Raw genomic sequence first — 21,033 nt, forward strand, 5'->3', positions numbered from 1 at the left:
CTCCACGCTCTCCTGACCTCAACCCTTTTGACTTTCATGTATGGGGGCATTTGAAAGCTCTTGTCTGCGCAACCCCGGTACCAAATGTAGAGACTTTTCGTGCTCGTATTGTGGATGGCTGTGATACAATACGCCATTCTCCAGGGCTGCATCAGCGCATCAGGGATTCCATGCGACGGAGGTTGGATGCATGTATCCTCGCTAACGGAGAACATTTTGAACATTTGCTGTAGCAAAGTGTTTGAAGTCACGCTGGTACGTTCTGTTGCTGTGTGTTTCCATTCCATGATTAATGTGATTTGAAGAGAAGTAATAAAATGAGCTCTAACATGGAAAGTAAGGGTTTCCGGACACATGTCCACATAACATATTTTCTTTCTTTGTGTGTGAGGAATGTTTCCTGAAAGTTTGGCCGTACCTTTTTGTAACACCCTGTATAGAATAGCATCATCCACCAACAATCTTCACAAGCTTCAAATTTAGGTACATATATGCCACCATATTTTGAAATGGTTGCTTCCGCCTATGGCTGTAACTTTATTCAAGACATTTTGTGACTATAGAACACCATGTGTTTCTGATAGCACTCTAAGGTGTCTTTAGGCCAACGAAACAATCTTTGCTCTTTGACACCAAAGCTTGGACTTCAATAGATGTAGGAATATACTGGATTGAATAATTGCACGTTAGAACCTTTATTGTAATAAAAGTATAAATCAATACTTTCAGTAACTTGTAATAGTTTTTGGTGAGAATTTTACGAATAATTCCGCGTTACGCTCCCTGATCTCGTGAGATGTCTGAATTCTGTGGCATGTTGCCGAAACTGACTGCCAGGATTGCTGTGCAATTGTATGAGACTGAGATTAGGATCCCTGTTCTGGAAAAACTGTGTTCAAAGCTACGATCCAAAACGAGTTGCGGAATAACTCTCTCAGTGGAATGAGTTTGTTGATAGAGCGGTTAAACAGCTTCAATTATTACATCAGTAGATTTGAAAATTGCAGGATAGATAAGCACGAACAGTCAGCACATGTAAATGACGATTTCGGTTACGCGGAGGTCCTCCCACAGATAAAGAGAATTATTAAAAAGCACGTGTACGGCAGTTATTATCAAGAGGCCAAGAGAAAAATACGATAATTCTCTTTCTTCCTTATAACTGTCGACTCAGTCGTTTCGAGACTAGGGTTTGCCATCTCAAAATGGTTATCTGACACCCATGAAAGTTTATAATACCATTAGTGGAATGCCTTACACTGCCTGGCAAGAAAAGTGAAGCTTCTAGAAGAAGTAGTGGGAGGCCAATGTAACTCCATACACGTTTACACATCCGCAGGTATGTAAATGATTCGAGTTGCAGTTCTCTGTGACAAGTAGAACGTCTACCAGAGTGCAATACTGTTGTTAATCTCCAGTTTTGTTCCCAAGCCTGGTAGAGTATATAATGTATGGTCACCACATAGAGATATTACATATACCTGTCAGACAGCGTTATCAACATTTTAGCGGCCTCGTTGAGGACCACCATTTGGCCGGTTAGTCAAATCGTCCAATATCCAGATTGTTTGGTATTCGGATGTGACAGTGGCCAGATGCTGGACTGCATGCGAACGTGAAGACAGGCAGTTTCCATTTGACCACGTGTGACTACCAGAAAGTAAGATCTCCGTATTGTACACTTCAGTACATGCAACTCTTTCACATTCGAATCTGCCACGAAGAGAATGTACCTTCTCACAGGAGATGTTCAATATGCCCTCCGTGAGCATTGATACACGCATCAACCCGCTGTCGAAGTGAATCTCCGACGCGTTGATGTATCCCTGGAGTATTGCATATGTTTTCATAGCCATCCGAGAACAGGTAGTGGACTCCCTGCGATGTGTTACGTCTTCCCGTACCATTGGTCGGAGACTAACAGCAGACTTATTACGGAATTACCATCCCACGCGTACACTGCTGTTAGCACAGCTCGAACGGCTGCATTTGTAGCACAGCCGTGACTGTGAAGTATGGACTGCTGATGATTAGAGACGCATTTTGTCGAGCGATGAGTCTCGGTTCTGTACTATCCCAGATGACTGTCCTCGGTGACTAGGGCACAAACCTGTCGAAAAGTACCATTCATCTAATGTTTTGTAGAGACATGGAGGTGTTATTCCTAGCGTCATTGAGTGGGGTGGCATGGGGTACATCATCAGGTCATGACTGATAGTGATTGAGGGAACTCGAATGGCACAACAGTACAGCACAAACATCCTGCGTCGTCATGTGCTACTTCTCACACAACAACTGTTCAACAAACAATGCTCATCTACACATGAAAAGTGTTCCTATGAAGTGTCTGCTTGATGCTGACACACTAACATAGGAAGCCAGGAACCTATATCTGTCTTAGACAAAGCATGTGTGGGACCAGGTCGGTCATCAACTGCGTGACAGTGCCAATATGTGGGATATCAAGGACCATTTGCAACACTTGTGGGCCAGTTTGCCTCAGGCAAGATAACAATGGCTTTATGACACCCTTCAAAACCAAATCAGTGCATGTATTCATGTTGTAGGATGGGACTCACCGTCACACAGATAAATGGTTTATATTGTCTGGTTACTTGTAAATTTAACTCAGCTTCTAATCATCGAAATAACATCACGTATTGAGAGAGGACAAGTTACTCTCTCGCCTATTTATCATATATGGGAAACCATTAAAGATTTTGTTACAACCTGATATACCTTAAGTGAGACTCTAGAAAGTTAATGACCTGAGCAGACGTTAATGGAGCCTGGTAGGGCGCCAAAAGCATGAGATTTTTTAAGGTTCTTAGCCCACAGAAACGGCATGTTGGGAGTTGGAAGCAAAAGGCGCGAACCCATCCCTCAGTAAATCCTGCCGGACAGGCCCACAGCTGTACAGGGCAGACAGGGCAGCCCCTCACCTAGACAGGTCTCCAGCAGAACAATGCCACATTACCTGCCATGGTGCCAGGCAAAGTATGGGCTGGGGGCAATCGTCTGAAGGAATGTGTCTATACAGAGGAGTCATAAACCAGGCATTGTATGCAGAGCCTGTGTAATAAAAAATCACAAGTTTTCATGTTCACTGAAACTGGAAATAGACTTGTGGACCACTTACATCGGCTGCCTCTGCATTTGAAAAACTTTAAAAATAAAATCTTTACTACACCTCATAGCTAGGATAAACAAGCTCCAAGGCACAAGTGATTTAGATAAAGATCTTTAAGTTTGTACCTGTTCGCTTGTTGCCATGGGAAGTGACACAACTTTGGGAAAATAACCTTCCCCCTCTGTGAAAACTTAAGAAAAGGACAGTAATTGGCGGTTTCTTTTTTTTTCCAGAGACACAGGTTCCTTAACTCTTGTCCTGGTTCGACATGAGTTTCTGCTGTCGTGTGGGAGGGGAGATTTAGGGTCTCTGGAGCCCTATGATTGCCTCAAGACAGGGTGAAGGTAGTGTCGTTCATGCACTTTGTGGGAAAATGGATTTTATTTCTAGAGAGGTGCATAGCACTCAGGTGTGGGACTTTGATCCGGAATCACTTCTAGTCGAGGCTCTCACATGTGTTGTTGGTACTTGGGACTCGTCTTGAGACTGACTTCACTTGCAAGTAGTTTCGACTGGGGAGCCTGTGATGAAGTTCTTACCGTACCGACAGTGTGACTTCAAACGTGTTGGACTGCTCGTTTGCCAATGGCACACTTATTCGTTTTTAGATTACAACTCTTGACGTTTGCTGTCCTTGTGTGCTCTGGCATATAAGTGAACCAAACTGGTCCTTGGTATGACCAGCGAATGGGTGTGTCACACACTGAAATCTACCATGATTTTGGGGCTCTGGTAGACAGTAAATTGCGATCCGTCTGCCCAATCGCTAGACCGTGAGATTTTTGCATTTCTTTCATGGCCACAATCAATTCACAGATGCCACCTCTGCTTCTCACCTCTGCCTCACACATCTCGTTGGCTACAATTTACATCACCGCATGAAGCAAACAGGGTAGCATACTGCCTCTCTGGCATTGTCAGGGCGTACAGATGGAAACCCAGTTCTAAGCAAAGAAGGGAAAGCAGAAAGGTGGAAGGAGTATATAGAGGGTCTATACAAGGGCGATGTACTTGAGAACAATATTATGGAAATGGAAGAGGATGTAGATGAAGATGAAATGGGAGATATGATACTGCGTGAAGAGTTTGACAGAGCACTGAAAGACTTGAGTCGAAATAAGGTCCCGGGAGTAGACAACATTCCATTAGAACTACTGACGACCTTGGCAGAGCCAGTCCTGACAAAACTCTACCATCTGCTGAGCGAGATGTACGAGACAGGCGAAATACCCTCAGACTTCAAGAAGTATATAATAATTCCAACCCCAAAGAAAGCAGGTGTTGACAGATGTGAAAATTACCGAATTATCAGTTTAATGAGTCACAGCTGCAAAATACTAACGCGAATTATTTACAGACGAATGGAAAAACTGGTAGAAGCCGACCTCGGGGAAGATCAGTTTGTATTCCGTAGAAATGTTGGAACACGTGAGGCAATACTGACCTTACGACTTATCTTAGAAGGAAGATTAAGGAAAGGCAAACCTACGTTTCTAGCATTTGTAGCTTTTGACAATGTTGACTGGAATACTCTTTTTCAAATTCTGAAGGTGGCAGGGGTAAAATACAGGGAGCGAAAGGCTATTTACAATTTGTACAGAAACCAGATAGCAGTTCTAAGAGTCGAGGGGCATGAAAGGGAAGCAGTGGTTGGGAAGGGAGTGAGACAGAGTTGTAGCCTCTCCCCGATGTTATTCAATCTGTATATTGAGCAAGCAGTAAAGGAAACAAAAGAAAAATTTGGAGTAGTTATTAAAATCCATGGAGAAGAAATAAAAACTTTGAGGTTCGCCGATGACATTGGAATTCTGTCAGAGACAGCACAGGACTTGGAAGAGCAGTTGAACGAAATGGACAGTGTCTTGAAAGCAGGATATAAGATGAACATCAACAAAAGCAAAACAAGGATAATGGAATGTAGTCGAATTAAGTCGGATGATGCTGAGTGAATTAGATTAGAAAATGAGACACTTAAAGTAGTAAAGGAGTTTTGCTATTTGGGGAGCAAAATAACTGATGATGGTCGAAATAGAGAGGACATAAAATGTAGACTGGCAATGGCAAGGAAAGCGTTTGTGAAGAAGAGAAATTTGTTAACATCGAGAATAGATTTAAGTGTCAGGAAGTCGTTTCTGAAGGTATTTGTGTGGAGTGTAGCCATGTATGGAAGTGAAACATGGACGATAACTAGTTTGGACAAGAAGAGATTAGAAGCTTTCGAAATGTGGTGCTACAGAAGAATGTTGAAGATTAGGTGGGTAGATCACATAACTAATGAGGAGGTATTGAATAGGATTGGGGAGAAGAGAAGTTTGTGGCACAACTTGACTAGAAGAAGGGATCGGTTGGTAGGACATGTCCTGAGGCATCAAGGGATCACGAATTTAGCATTGGAGGGCAGCGTGGAGGGTAAAAATCGTGGAGGGAGACCAAGAGATGAATACACTAAGCAGATTCAGAAGGATGTAGGCTGCAGTAGGTACTGGAGATGATGGAGCCTGCACAGGATAGATTAGCATGGAGAGCTGCATCAAACCAGTCTCAGGACTGAAGACCACAATAACAACAACAAATAACCTGTTTAGCATAATTTATGTCCGTTTTTTCTTTTGAAAAATAAATGTTGTTTGCACATTAAAAATATGCCAACACAATCAATCTTTAAACAGTCCTCACCAGCGTTAACTTTCATTGTGGCAACCCTGCCAGGATATCGGATTGGTGGCCTTATCTGTAGCTGTCAGATCGTATTGCCTAGCGTAGTCACTCAATTTGATGTCCCTTGTGTAGAACTTTGAGTTGATGGCACCTTGTGTGACCGTCAGAGGGTAGATAGTGATGCATAGTGAAGTTTTTGTTCTCCATGTTTAATGTGGTGCACTGGGTAGAGTATATTCGCGTTGCTGATGCCTAGATAAAGTACTAATACTTAATTATTTCATGAGTGTATTTTCGTGTTATGTTTGTGACTTAAGTGTCAAATGAGTTTTTGTTCCTGATGGCGAACGGCGTTGTGCTGGTCCGTTAGGACAGAGTGAGATTTTCGTTTGTGAACATAGACAAGCGTGCTGTTATTTGAATTCATTGTCAGGAACTAGGAATCAGTAGATCATGGGAGCGTAATTTAGAGCAGAATATGAGTGTCATAGTAATGCGTGGTGTTTAAATTCGTTTGGGTTAGAATTAGAATGTATGCTTACAAGAAGCAAGGCACATTTGCTACAGACTAGCGGAAGTAATTGTGTTTGTTTGACCATGGATCCACGTCAGATTATTAGCAGTGACCAGGCAAATATTACATGGCGTTCTCAGGTAAATGCGGTTGCATATCGGGCAGTTATGTCGAACATAGAACCTGCAGAGTGTAACGACATGTCTCAGTCGGGTGATTAAAATGAGTGGGAGACCGCAGCAGAAGGAAATGTAGGCGCTGCTGGCACAAGAAGCACCACCAGTGAGACTGGCAGGCCAGAATCACGAACTAAACGACACAGAATGATGGAATCGCGTTCATCTAGTCCTGGAGGTGTTAGCGGTGGATCCCGGTTTGAGTCTCGCATGTAATTAATGCAAGACGCAGAAAGGAAGAGACAAGAGGTAGAGAAAAAGAGACGGGAGGAATAGGAGGAAAGACACAAATTACTCATAAGAACGGTCGCAGACGGTATAAATGGACGTCGCAAGAATCCAAGAAGACTTAGACAAGGAAACGACAGCAGAAACGCGTGAGGTCACGGAGCAAGCGAAGCGCGATGCCAAAACAGCGCTATCGGTAGCACAAGTAGCACGAAAGGACGCATCAGTGCCCAAAGAACAAATTAAACTCGCAAGAACTGAGGCGTGTGAGCCAAAAAAGGCACTTGCAACTCTCCAAAAGCTAGGCAAAAAAATAGTTCAAGAAACGCAGGAAAAAATGAGTGAGGATGCGAAGCGAATCGATCAGATAGAAATCAAACAGGTCGAAATCTCTCAAATTAAAGATTAGCAGACCCGAGTCATCGCGCAACAAAACGCTTTTGCTATGACGTACGGCAGGCACAACAGAGGCTCGCGCAGTTGCAAACACAATCTCGTCCTGTCGAGCGCCGTCGAGAGCATAACAGAAGTGTAGAAATGAAACTTCCTGGCAGATTAAAACTGTGTGCCCGACCGAAACTCGAACGGTCCCGAGTTCGAGACTCGGTCGGCCACACAGTTTTAATCTGCCAGGAAGTTTCATATCAGCGCACACTCCGCTGCGGAGTGAAAATCTCATTCCTGTGTAGAAATGTTTTGTGACTTTCTGAACCACTATATGAGAGCAAACCCCCTGCACATGGGCGAATGCAGCAGGAATATGGTACTGCCGCTGAGGAACGCATAATAGAAAATGCTCCGACGGTAACACGCAGCATGGCAGAGACAGAGCCGGAAAGCAATTGTACACCTCTACCGAGGTCAGAAACGTTATTACGTGTATTTGACTAAACGAGGGGATACCGTAACAGTGGAGGAGGATCGGTGGGGCACGGACACATGGAATCACCCGCTGCAGACGAGAGGGAAAATTCATACGGCGGATACGTCGAACCTCTCGGCCACAAACTTTTCTTGAGCATCCTGAATTTTCAAGGAGGCAAACAACGCATTACATCCAAAGACCTGGATGCAAAGCACGATCCCGTGCTACCAGAATCTTGGCCACTGAAGTACAAGCTTCAGTTTATCTGCGATTTCTTAGAACGGTCGATTGCAGAACATATGCGCGGAGTTGCGGAGAGTTCTCGCTTCTACCAAGTATTTATGGACGCATTACTTAGCACATATTGGTCGCAAGACACACAGGAGAGGATAAAACAGGAGATCATATTAGGAAAGGACTTTGAAGCGTCTGGATTCCGAAGTCCTGTCAAATTCTTCGAATCCCTGGTCAAAAAGAACCGGTTCTTGGATCAACCGTACAGTCCCAAGGAAATTACAAGGCACTGGTAAATTAAGGTATCCTTACGGCAACTACTCATCGATAGATGCAGTGATTTAGTCGAAGCTTTGAAGAGTGCACTATGCGAACTCGAGTACGTAAATGAAATTCACAGCTCGCGGGAAAGAAGTAGAAATAATGACCGTAACTGGTCAGATTGGCCAGAGAGGAATGACGATGGACGAAATGGGGGAAAACATCGATCGAATCGAAACCAAAATTCAGACTTCAATGGGAATAACTAGCCATCATGGGAAAATAGAAGAAGACGAGGAAATTATAATCATAACAACAACAACTACCGACGAAACGGAAACTGAAGAGAGCAACAGAACTCGAACCAGGGCCAACAAGATTCTAGGGACCAAAGGTAAGGCCACCCAACCCATTGCAGGGATTGCGCAAAGAAAATTCAACAGGAATTAATACACAGGCGCTGCGGACTCAGCTCAAAGCAATGCCTCAGAAACTATCGGGACGAGCGATATTAACCTGTTAGTGTACTAAGATAGAAGAGAACTGCAACGGGAAGAGAAGGTGCAGTATGCAGATAGTCTCCACGAGTGAGCTGTTTAACGTAATTTAATGTTGATATTGTGTTGCTTAGCATAATTTTCCATTTGTTCTATTTCGGTGTTTTTTTTCTTTTCTTTTTTGTTGTTGTCAATTTCCATTAGTTTCCAGCATGAGTCCTTGTTGAACGTGGTCAAATGAGTTGCGTATTTGTGACATCTTCACGCCAACATTCAATGGCAGGTGACAGATTGAATTAAAATTCCGTTACAAGTTATACCTCATCAACCATTGGCACTTTTCGTGGCATGCCAAACCAGGCACGTTGCAATAGTGAGTACACCAAACAACTGAGTACTGCTATTATTTCTTTGGAACTCACAATTTTTGTCCGATTTTCACTCCTAGAAAAGTAAGGAGATCTGTCATCATTTGACCGCAATTGAGCATCGTACTCTGTCGTAGCATTCTAGTAGAAGAGCCTTCACAAGTATCACTATGACCAATGGAATTGTTTCTGTTTACTTCCCGTGGTTTCTTGTACACTGCCCAAGGGACGGATGTACGTCACTTTTGTTTTTCGTGGTGTCAAGACGTTAAATCGTGTTATAGAGCATGTGCGTCTCGATTTTGGGATGTGTTTTATATGGTGTTATAGATCCTCACTTTGGGCGCGTTTCGACGCAAAGACTCTGTGTGTTAGGAGCCATCGCCTGTCGTGCGATGTAGCCTGTCTCGTGGTGGAATTTTGCCAGCGCCATGTGGCGCGGTCGGCGAAACATCGTGCATAGGGAATTAGTATGGACAAGTGCAAGTCGCGGTTGAGTGACGAACCACAGACCCGTAAATAGGGAGCAGAAACGAAATGATGGACCATGGAAGAGACTTACTTATATATGCAGTATACTTCTGTTTAATTTCAGCAGCAGCGATCCTGACAGAGGAGACAGGGGGCATCCTTGTACTGTGTAAAATTACGTGTACACAATCATAAATGCCACTACAAAGATTTGAGGAAATCACCAGCACCTGAGTGAGTAATCGCACTTCCTGACCACTTCAGCGCCAGCAGACAACACCGCCAGACATCGAAAAATAAGAGAGGAGTATACAAGTAATAAAATGCGTGGAATTTCGCTTTGGTATCAAAGGCATAGGCTGGTAAAATAAGTTAGTAATTAGTTTTGGGAGAAATCTGCACATTTGTTGGAGGATAGAGGTAGCGCCAGCGTAAAATTAGAGTACATGGCAGGAGTAGAACTAACCAGAAACTAACGAAAACACGTGGACACACAAACAGGGACACCTCATACCACATAATTTACATCCATACAACGTAAACAGGGTCCTGCAGTCAATGACTTTATTTTTGAATTTGCATCTTTAGTAATAAAAGAAATAAAAATAAACAAATAAATATAAAAAATTTATTCATCATTATTTTCTTTTCTGTAAATTGATTACATCTATGTAATGACATTTTTGAGGGAATATGGTACATGACCAAACTTGAGGATTGTGCAGACTCTGGAAACAACATGGCAGACTGGATGTCATGGCCCATCCCAGCCAGCGAAAGTCGAGCAGAGTGGGCAGCGTTAATGACTCAGCTGTAGCAGCCCAGATGTTGGGGATCAGCCACTGCGACTGAACTGGCCTGCCAGTTGATGCGCCTATGTCGCGCAGCCCCAGTGGAGGCAATACGTCTCAAGCCAGCATAGACAGCAGGACGCCACTGCATGCTGACAGCAATCCCCCAGTGGCCAATGACCTGCCAGGCCATTAACCGAGGGACAAGTAAGTTGTGTGGCACCACTGTCAACATGCGTGCTGAGCCTAAAAGACTCAGCGGGGTGCCGAGAGTGAGTTGTCCTGTTGACAACAGGTGAGCTAATCCGATGTCACACACCAGCACGCGATTTCTGATGCAGAGGTAAACAGGAAGAGCAAGGATGTCCCACGTCCCGCTAATGCTGAATGGATTTCTACGCCAGGGGGCGGGTTGCACGTCAAATGCAACACTGTCATGCCAGTTCCTGAACAGGATGAAGCCAAGGGTCGTGCTGCGGTCCATAAGCTTCCCAAGACACCAGATGCTACAAGACGAGATGGAACACCAGAGACGTCTGCCTCCACTTCTACCACGTCATGAACTGCGTCAGAGGCCATTCCTCTCAGGTGCAAATTGCTGTTCTTCAGTCCTATCAGTCACAGTTTGTGCATGTGCATAAGTCTCAATTTGTGTGACATTTTCAACTGTAAAAATTTGTCTCCCCAGGTACCCTTGTGGAGCGACCGATAAGATACCCCTCTGTAAAATCATTATGTAATATCTTTTTGTGTTTTTGTATGTATAAATTGAACTGCCTTGATCGTGAGGGCTATGTTTGTTCTGCACATTTACTACTGCTCTCGGCACTGATTATGTGCCTGTATTTGTTTTAATGTCATAGAAAATAATACACAAATTTACACAAGTTAGGTATTAAGATAAACAGATTACTCATGTGATTTCCTTATTCACTGAGAATTTGGGAATGTATGTGTTTGATGATTGAGACCAAATGAGTGATAGAGCAGGGGTAAATCAGTGAGCACAGAACAGTTCATACTCCAGAACATAATAAATGATTGGGGACATTAGACATCTCTGGCCTCAGGATATGGGGTGAATGGGTATATTGCTTTGCTGCAAGGTCTTTCAATCGCCTATCAAATGTTTAACGGAAGTCAGTGATGTAGCAATGACCTCTGGGACAAACATAATTCATATCTCACAGCAAAGTTTTCATGTACTCTTGCTGGCTTGCAGCTTCATGTGAGTGAATGACCCTTGGAATAAATGAGGACAAGCTAAGATGTGTTTTAGCTGTGGGCAATCCCGATTGGCAAAGCTACATTTTTCACATATATATCGGTTATAAGGATGAGATTCTCCAACTATTTTCAAACATCTGCTCTGGTTCGTGTCACACTAAACATGGTTCGTGTCACACTAAACAATATTGCAGTGAGACACTATCCAAGCAGAAATCAACAACAGGTAGAGGGCAGTGAGAGAGGACAAGTTACTCTCTCAACTATTTTTCGTATACGGAAAATTATTGAAGATTTTGTTACAACCTTATGCACCTTGAGTGGGAATCTAGAAAGTTAATGGCCTGAGAAGACTTTGATGGAGCCTGGTAGGGCGCTAAAAACACGAGGTATTTTAACAATTCTTAGCTCGTAGAAACAGTATGTTGGGAGCTGATAGCAGTTGGTGGCGAGTCGATCCCTCAGTAAATCTTGCCGAACAGGCCCACATCCGTACAGGACACACATGGTAGCCCCTTATTAAGACAGGTTTCTAACAGAACAATGCCGTGTTACCTGCTATAGCGCCAGCCAAAGACTGGGCTGGGGGGCGACGGTCTGAAGGGATACATCTACATGGTGGAGCCACAAACCAGGCACTGTGTGCAGAGCCACATGTAATAAAAGTTTACAAGTTGTCGTGTTTGCCGATACTGCATAAAGGCCTGTGAACCACTTCCATCGGCTGCCTCAGTTGTATAAGAAACTCCAGCATTTGAGAAACGTTTAGGGATAGAATCCTTATTACAACTCATAGCTAGGACTAACAAGCTCCAAGGCACAGGTGATTTAGATAAAGATCTTTAAGATTGTATCTGTTCGCTTGTTGCCGTGGGAACTGACACGACTTTGGAGAAAATCATCTTCCCCCTCCGTGAAAACTTAAAAAAGCCAGTAAACGGTCGTTTCTTTTTTTCCCAGAGATGCAGGTTTCTTAACTCTTGCCCTTGTTCGACATGAATCTCTGCTGTCGTGTCGGAAGGAAGATTTAGCGTCTCTGGGGCCCTATGATCGGCTCAAGATGGGGTAAAGGCGGTGTCTTTCGTGCACTTTGGGGGAAAACGGATTTTTTTTTTCTGGAGTGGTGCGTAGCACTCGAGTGTGCGACTTTGCTCTGGAAACACTTCTAGTCGAGGCTCTCGCATGTGTGGTTGGTAGTTGGGACCTTTCCTGAGACTGACTTTACTTGCGAGTAGTTTAGAATGGGTAGCCTGTGGTGAAGTTCTTACTGTACCGACAGTGTGACTTCAAACGTCTCGGAGCACTCGTTTACCGAGGGCTCACTTATTTTTTTTTTGTTTACTAGTCTTTATATTTGGTATCCTTGTGCGCTCTGGAGTATAAGTGAGCCAAATTGGTCCTTGGTACGACCAGCGAACGGGTGTGTCACACGCTGAAATCTACCGTGATTCTGGGGCTCTGGTAGAGAGTAAATTGCGATTCATCTGCCCAATCGCTAGACCGTGAGATTTTTGCATTTCTTTCAGGGCCGCGATCGATTCACAGGTACCGCCTCCACGTCTCACCTCTGCCTCACTCATCTCGCCAGCTGCAATTTACATCGCCGCACAAAGCAAACAGGGTAACGTACTGCCGCTCCGGCATTGTCAGGGCGTACAGATCTCAGTCGCCACTTGCTCTCAGCTGCACCTATACAGAGAAAGTTCAGTAGATTTGATCAGTCAAAAGTCTGCTCAGCGTTATATCAATTCAAATTGCGTTATCCACCGTTTTAGGGCCAGAGTTAAACCGTCTTTGCCAACCCAGGATCCTTGTCCACTGTAGTCTTACAGCACCTGTTGCACCTGTTAGTTGTTTGCAGTATTCTATATATAAATTGTTTAACATAATTTATGTCTGTTTTTTCTTTTGAAAAGTAAATGTTGTTTGAACACTAAAAATATGCCAACACAATCAATCAGTTAAACAGTCCCCATTAGCTTTAACTTTCAATATCATCTCAATCTGTGACGCTTCCTCTTTGTCTTCCGTATTCTCCCTTTATTTGTGTGTCTAACAGATCCTTGAAACATTCGAATAGTGTGACCAACGTCCGTGTAAATGGGATAACTTGTTTCATGGTTCGACTTTTTAATGTTTTATGTTCCGTAAAACTTCCAAGGTTTTTATGTCTTTCTTGGTGTTGACGCTCCCTAGTTATCCTTTCCTATACCGCCATTTAATCAATTGCGTCATTTTAGCTACTCTCATCTCAGTGAAATACAGGAGTAGTCGTTTCAACAAGGTATAGAATTTCCGTTAAGTTGCCATGGTAGTATTACACACTGATGTATGCTATTTGAACCGTGGTCTAAACATATATGAATTTTCATGACTTGGTCTACGACCCAGAGAAGTTATACAGACATTTAGCCGGTTAGGGTGGCCGAGCGATTTTAGGCACTTCAGTCCGGAACCGCGCTGCTGCTACGGTCACAGGTTCGAATCCTGCCTCGGGCATGTATGTGTGTGATGTCCTAAGGTTAGTTAGGTTTAAGTAGATCTAAGTCTAGGGGACTGATGACCTCAGATGTTAAGTCCCATAGTGCTTAGAGCCATTTGAACCAGCCTCCACCGTGCATGAAACGCATATTTTGCCTCACTGCTACAGACACATTTGCTAACATTTTCTACGAAATTACTATAATGCTTGGGTGGAAGAAAGTGAGGATCTACCAAAACAGTCACCAACAAATCCTGGCCAAACATTGACAAAAAAATCTTTGGTGACCTGCTTCAACAATTGCGTGAGGATTGACTTCTGCCTGTACATCCGATTGTGAAAATTTAGAATGTGATCTCGTTGAAACGATGCTTCATCTGTGAAGAAAAGCCTTGCACTGAAATCACGGTTGACACTTTGTTGAATAAATCATTCGCAGAAGATTACCGGTGCACGTAAATCAGCTGACTTATTTATATAAATGATATGCCCTCTAGTATTACGGGTAACTCTAAAATATTTCTGTTTGCTGATGACACTAGCTTGGTAGTAAAGGATGTTGTGTGCAACATTGACTCGGTTTCAAGTAGTGCAGTACATGACCACAGTTCATGGCTTGTAGAAAATAAACTAACTTTAAATCACAGTAAGACTCAGTTTTTACAGTTTCTAACACGCAATTCAACAAAACCTGACGTTTTAATTTCACAGAACGGGCGTATGATTAGTGAAACTGAACAGTTCAAATTTCTAGGTGTTCTGATAGATAGTAAGCTGTCGTGGAAAGCCCACTTTCAGGATCTTGTTCAAAGACTTAATACTGCCATTTTTACTATTCGAACGGTATCAGAAGTGAATGATACTTCGACACGAAAATTAGTCCACTTTGCTTATTTTCATTCTCTTATGTCGTATGGTATTATATTTTCGGGTAACTCTTCCCATTCTTCAAGGATATTTTTAGCTCAGAACCGGGCGGTTCGGGCAATAAGTGGTGTGAGTTCACGAACCTGTTGTCGACCTCTGTTCACGAGTCTGGGTATGACATTGACCTCTCAATATGTATATTCCTTATTGTCGTTTCTTGTTACCAATATTAGTTTATCCCCAAGAAAAAGGAGCTTTCACTCGGTTAATACTCGGCAGAAATCAAACCTGCATTTGGATCGGACTTCCTTAAGTCTAGTGCAAAAAGGTGTGCAGTATACTGCTGCATCCACTTTCAATAAGCTGCCACTCTAATTCAAAAATCTTAGCAGTAATCCACGCGCTTTCAAATCGAAACTTAAGAGTTTCCTCATGGGTCACTCCTTCTATTTTGTCGAGGAGTTCCTTGAAAAATTAAGCTGATGCTTATTGTATTGCTGATAGCGTTTACTTAAACTTATGGACTGACTTTTTTTAGCTACATGAACATTTATTTTTATCTGTTGAGAGGCACCCACATGCCTTGCTCATACTGTGGCATCAAGCAGTCAGGCCTGCAAGATGAGTGGTCTGCCAAGCGAGTGGATTCATTCTTACTTATCGAGTAACATGAACTCTAGTACTCACACTTAAGTTACAAGTTATCCTCCTATATGATTAATACGCAACGGAAACACGCATCTGACTATCAGTAATTTACAGAACTCTGACTGTACACTACGCACTGGCAATACCACATTTTCTTTTTGTCTTTTATTTAACGGCTTTTGTCAACACGTGGCCACCGCACTGAATATCAATGGCGCACACATTATAAATTCGGGACATTATGACAACCTACAATTCGAAGGAAAAGTCCACCAATCTTTTTCTTTTCACTATCTTATTTATTCCGATAAATTCTCTAACCTAAACGCACAAATTCTACAACCTACAACAATAACATATGAGAAATTCCGCCCAGTGGGCATGGCCTTACAATGGTGAATCTCTATATTATGGTCTCGTAATTATTTTAACGCTACAGTGCACTTTCTGGATAGGATGGTGGATCTTTTATTATACCTCACACTTCGACTCTCACAATCATCATCACTAAACTTTCCTCCAGACCGAGCGGTGCCGAAGGAACAAGCATAACCCACTAATCTTTTGAAACTACCTCGCTACTCTCCCATGCAAACCACACATACCCAAATTACATGACATACACCACACTACGACATGGAATACAAAACACAAAATAGTCACAACATTATCACTTTCAGCTTTCCCACTTCAATTAATATTTATCCCAGTTTCACACGACACTGCCCCACTTCATAATTCTACTTTCCTACTATGAACTCTGGAGATATTTGCACGTCTTCCTGTGCAATGCAAGCCAAGTGGCGTTGCTGGATAGACGGCCGACTCACCTTGCTTCTCTCTCAGAGTTTGAATCTAGCGTCACACGGAATCATATCACACAAAGTAATATTAAGAACGTATTCATCACACACGCGAGTCCTCAACTGATACCATGGACGAGTACTTCTCTTTATCTGTTGTCTCATACACAGTTTGAGACTCACACAGTACTCACCACGTGGAAGTACTCATCTCTAATTTCAAGTCCTGCACACGCCATTTCTTAAATATTTCAACTTATGGTACACACGCTATTTCTTAAATATTTCAACTTATTGTACACACGCTAGTAATTCAGCTTAACTTAAGCACACGGAAGTATTTCAACTTAATGCTACACGTGGTTTCATTGTGACCGTTGGTCACTTCCGAAGATTCCTACAATCCCATTAATATTACCTGCCTGACATTTAATTCTCCCCACAAAAGTTCCTGAAATAGAGAATTAATATTTCAAACTACTCTTAAATATTCCACATGCATACCATGTCTCTACTCTTTCGTCATTACGGAGCACAACTAAAACAGGTATTAACAGCACAAGATCCAGCGGCAGAGTGCTGAAACATGGCCGTTCTTCAGGTCCTCTCACACCTCTGTCGAAGTGGGGGAGCACCTTCTTACCGTATTGGTCAGCCACATTTCAGGCGCTCAAAGCTCAGGCAAATTTCATCTCTTTGGTCCCACCAAAGGTGGCCAAAGGATCGTCTCAAAGATGATCATATATTCAGATTCACTATCTGCCGTTAGCAGACGACCATACATTCATTCATTTCACAGATCTCACCAAACTGGATGTAGGGATTTACTTTGTGGGAGTGCACATGTGATCAAGTAAATAAATAAATTGTCATTCTTTCCCACACTGGTATCCGGCTTCGCTGTATTAATTGAAATTGAGTTATTTTTACACAAAAAATGTGTTGTTCTGACAAGAATAATGAAGTAAGTTGTACCTACTTTCAATGTCGGGCGGTACTGTACCCTTTCACTGTTATTACTTTTATGTTGTAATTTCATGTACTGACACGTTCCATGACCTTGGAGATTTGCTCCTCAATTTGGTCCTACGGATTTTGACGTGTAAATAAAAATAAAATAAAAATAAAAACCAACTAGGAAATTAGAGATACGAGTATTCATTCGTTGTAGGAAGCTGTTACCCCATTACAATAGGTGAATAATGAATTCGCGCGCTGTAAATGGCATGGATACAGCTGGTCCACGTGTAACACTCGACAGACAGTCATTTGGGGAAAACGAGTTGTAACATAGAAACAAAGCGTTTTCCGGCCCACGTTCATACAACATAATTTCTTTGTCTACAGATGAGGAATGTGTCCTGCAATTTGTGCCGAACATATTTTTGTTACACTCTATATAACTCGCTGTGCGGAACCAATCACGCCTCGAAGTTTGTTAGTGAGGTCATTCTATAAAAGGAAACGGACGTTCTAAATTGTATGATTCCTTTCTCTCATTCAATATTCATACATAGAATTGCTAGTGGAAATTAGGCGTTTTAGGTTAATTTCTTCTTCTACCTTTCTTTATTGCATGAATCAAGAATTCCTTCATTGCTACGGACTATATGACAGACCAAGAAAGCGATTAAGAGATAGTTGATCTGTTATTACTTTTATGTTGTAATTTCATGTACTGACACGTTCCATGACCTTGGAGATTTGCTCCTCAATTTGGTCCTACGGATTTTGACGTGTAAATAAAAATAAAATAAAAATAAAAACCAACAAGGAAATTAGAGATACGAGTATTCATTCGTTGTAGGAAGCTGTTACCCCATTACAATAGGCCTGCAAGTGCCCCGCGGCAGCGCGCCTCACCTGTCGATGTCGCAGTGGTAGCAGACGCACTCGGCCAGCCGGCGCCTCATCTCGCCCTCCACGTCTGCAGACTCGGCCGCTTCTCTTCGCTTCTGGTCGTGGCTGGCCGCCAGCCCGGGCTCTGCTTCGCCTTGAGGGCCACACACGTTGACCAGCATGAGGTTGAGCAGCTGCAGGTGCGCCGCCTGGTAGATGATGAGCGACACGAAGAAAGCGTCCACGATGCACGAGATGAGCGCTCCACACAACAGGCCACCAGCCACCAGCGTGTACACCACCTGCACATGGACACCGCTCCGTCAGCCCTATATCCGACTGGATTTGGTACTGCTTTGAATCTGCTCATAGGTTTTAATACAAAACATAATTTTCTACCAAAGCTGCTTAACGAATCGTTTCAAATGATAGTGAATCTTTTGTTTATCATCTCGAAAAAGCAAAGTTATTAAAGATATTTTTTGTTTGTTTGCAGGTACCGTCGACAAAATAAAGCTGTTGGCACGGAAAATGGGTAGGTCTAAAACCAGGCATTCTCGGCATGTACAGTGAAACACCCCCGTTATGTCATTTTTGGGTTTTGCGTGATTTACCGAAGCCACCAAACACTTAATTATTATGATTGTATGACCGTGTGCTTAATGGATGAAAGGCTATCGATTTTTTGCTGTGGTTTCGGGGGTATTTCAACCGAGTGCGGCTGTTCTGAGACGGAATAGTTAATGATTGAAAGTTTATCTATTATTAAGAACCATAAAGGTTGCGATATACAAACTGATATGTATTTTCTACTAACACACAAATTCTGAGGAAGTTGCTGCCTTCGCCTTCCACGTTTAATTACGGTTATTTCTTTTATTGGTTGCTGATTTTTAAGTACTTCGTCACAGGCAAAGATGATGGTTAACATTCAAAACAATCCTCACTGCAATCCATGGTTGTTGCTGGCCGACGCGGTTGACGCGAAACACTTAACTCGGCACTTGTCACTTTTGATTTCATAACACTCGCGAATCGGATTCAATGAGTGTCAACCCCACAACGTTTAGGGGGACGCGCTCATTTGTCTTACTCCGGTGAATTTACCGTTTACTACTCACTCGACCACCATTCTTCCCGTCTCTCCTGTAGTACAGCTCACTCAACACTAGTATTACTGCCTCCTGCAGTGCTCGACAATCGACTCCTGTTTGCTATCGACATGGGTGTCGCATACTAGCATCTATGTTTATGGGATCACGGATCCCTTACAACAGGCATCCCACAAGTTGTGGCAAGATTTTCGCTCAGTAAATACCCACATTGGGTTATAGCGGCAACATATTACCTTACCAACGAGATGAACTACGCACAATAGTCGAAATTAATACCAAACATTACACAGAGAAGTATAGGATGTCCAAAGCGATCGGGAAAGACGGTATGTAGTGATTTGAACGGCAGCGCTAGATGCCCTTCGAAGGAGCTGTTAGTGTTGCTGTGTAAATTGCTCAAGGTCTGGTCGTCATTTGTCAGAGCTCGGTTCCGACATATGGTCAATATCTTTTATGCCCCATCGTCGTACTGCCAACGCCCTTTTCCTGATAGCTTTTCTTGTGTTGATGAATACACGGAGGCACATTATTTTTAATCTTTAAAGAGGGCTATTCTAGTACGAGCTAACAAACTCGAACATTTTAAACAAAATATATCCTAGTTATTTTAAAGGGATTCGTCTTATAGGAGTAGGAGACTCTTCATAGAACGTAGAGTTCGGAGGTTCGTCTACTCTGTGAAGTGGAACAGATGGCGATCTGTGGCTTAAGACCGCAGTGCTGGAGCACGCACAAGTATTACGGAGCAGACCGTACATCGAACATTGTTGAACATGGAGCTCTACAGCAGACGACCCCCATGTGTTCATATGTCGGTTCAACGACATCGTCAGTTACGATTGCGGTGGACACGGGAATGTCTTGTTTCGAGGTCGATCAACGGAAACGTGTCGGCTCTTTGAGTGAATCACTTTCTTGCTGCGGTAGTTCTATGGTCGTCTCCACAAACGTCTAAATCCAGGTGAATGGCGAGTCGAAACGTGCAGCGGGCCAAGGACGCAGGTTGGTGGGAGCAGTATTATGCTATGGGAGACATTCTGCTACGCTTGCATGGAACCTGTAGTATTAATCAAAGACACGCTAACAGCTGCGAAACACCAGCATCTCTTCATGCCTGATGTTCTCCACGACAGCGAAGCAGTTTTCAGCAGTCTAATTGTTCACGTCCCGAAGCCACAGTGGTTTGAGGAACATTATAGTGAACTCATGTTAATGTCTAGAAGACGAAATTTGCCTAAAATATATCCTATCGAAACCATCTGGGTCGCTATCGGGCCGCATAATAGGGTTCGCGAATCAGCAGCAAGTCATTTACGCGAATTACACGAACTGTGGGTAGAATGTCCCACACCTCCACTAACCTACCAACAAACTGTGTGATCCCTGGTACGCAGAATCAGTTATGTATTTCGTTGCAAAGAAGGAAAAACAAGCTATCAAACAGGTCGTCATAATGTTTTGGAGCATCAGTGTATTATCATCATAAAGACGACACGATAGTCGAAGACAATCACTTACCACCATGTAAACAGTCCGTGACAGGGTTATTCTCACCAAACCAACGACAGTCATGGTATACGTGCTGACGTCACAAGCAGAAGATGAAGAGGTAGAAAAGTATATGAGGATATTGAACGGGTAATTCATTACGTAAACCGAGATGAAAATCTGTTAGTCACTGAGGATTGGAATGCTATTGTAGGGAAAGGAGAAGAAGAAAGGTAAACGTGAGAGTATGGGGTTGGTACTAGGAAAGAGAGAAAAGAGGGACTAACTGCGTTATGCAATAAATTACAGCTGGTAATATCAAATATACACAAGAAGAGGAGGTGTACTTGGAAATGACTGGGAAGTACGGA

General features: G+C 43.0%; 1 protein-coding gene across 1 annotated transcript in view; it reads right to left on the reverse strand.

The window, feature by feature from the left end:
* LOC126481783 (odorant receptor 82a-like) overlaps positions 1-21,033 on the reverse strand; it is a 146,819-nt gene that overhangs the window by 36,427 nt on the left and 89,359 nt on the right. Inside the window, exon 4 of the mRNA XM_050105739.1 lies at positions 18,084-18,361. Within this exon, the coding sequence (XP_049961696.1) occupies positions 18,084-18,361 (278 nt within the window). The remainder of the gene's footprint in view (positions 1-18,083; positions 18,362-21,033) is intronic.

This window comes from Schistocerca serialis, chromosome 5, assembly GCF_023864345.2.
Source record: "Schistocerca serialis cubense isolate TAMUIC-IGC-003099 chromosome 5, iqSchSeri2.2, whole genome shotgun sequence".
Lineage (NCBI taxonomy): Eukaryota > Metazoa > Arthropoda > Insecta > Orthoptera > Acrididae > Schistocerca > Schistocerca serialis.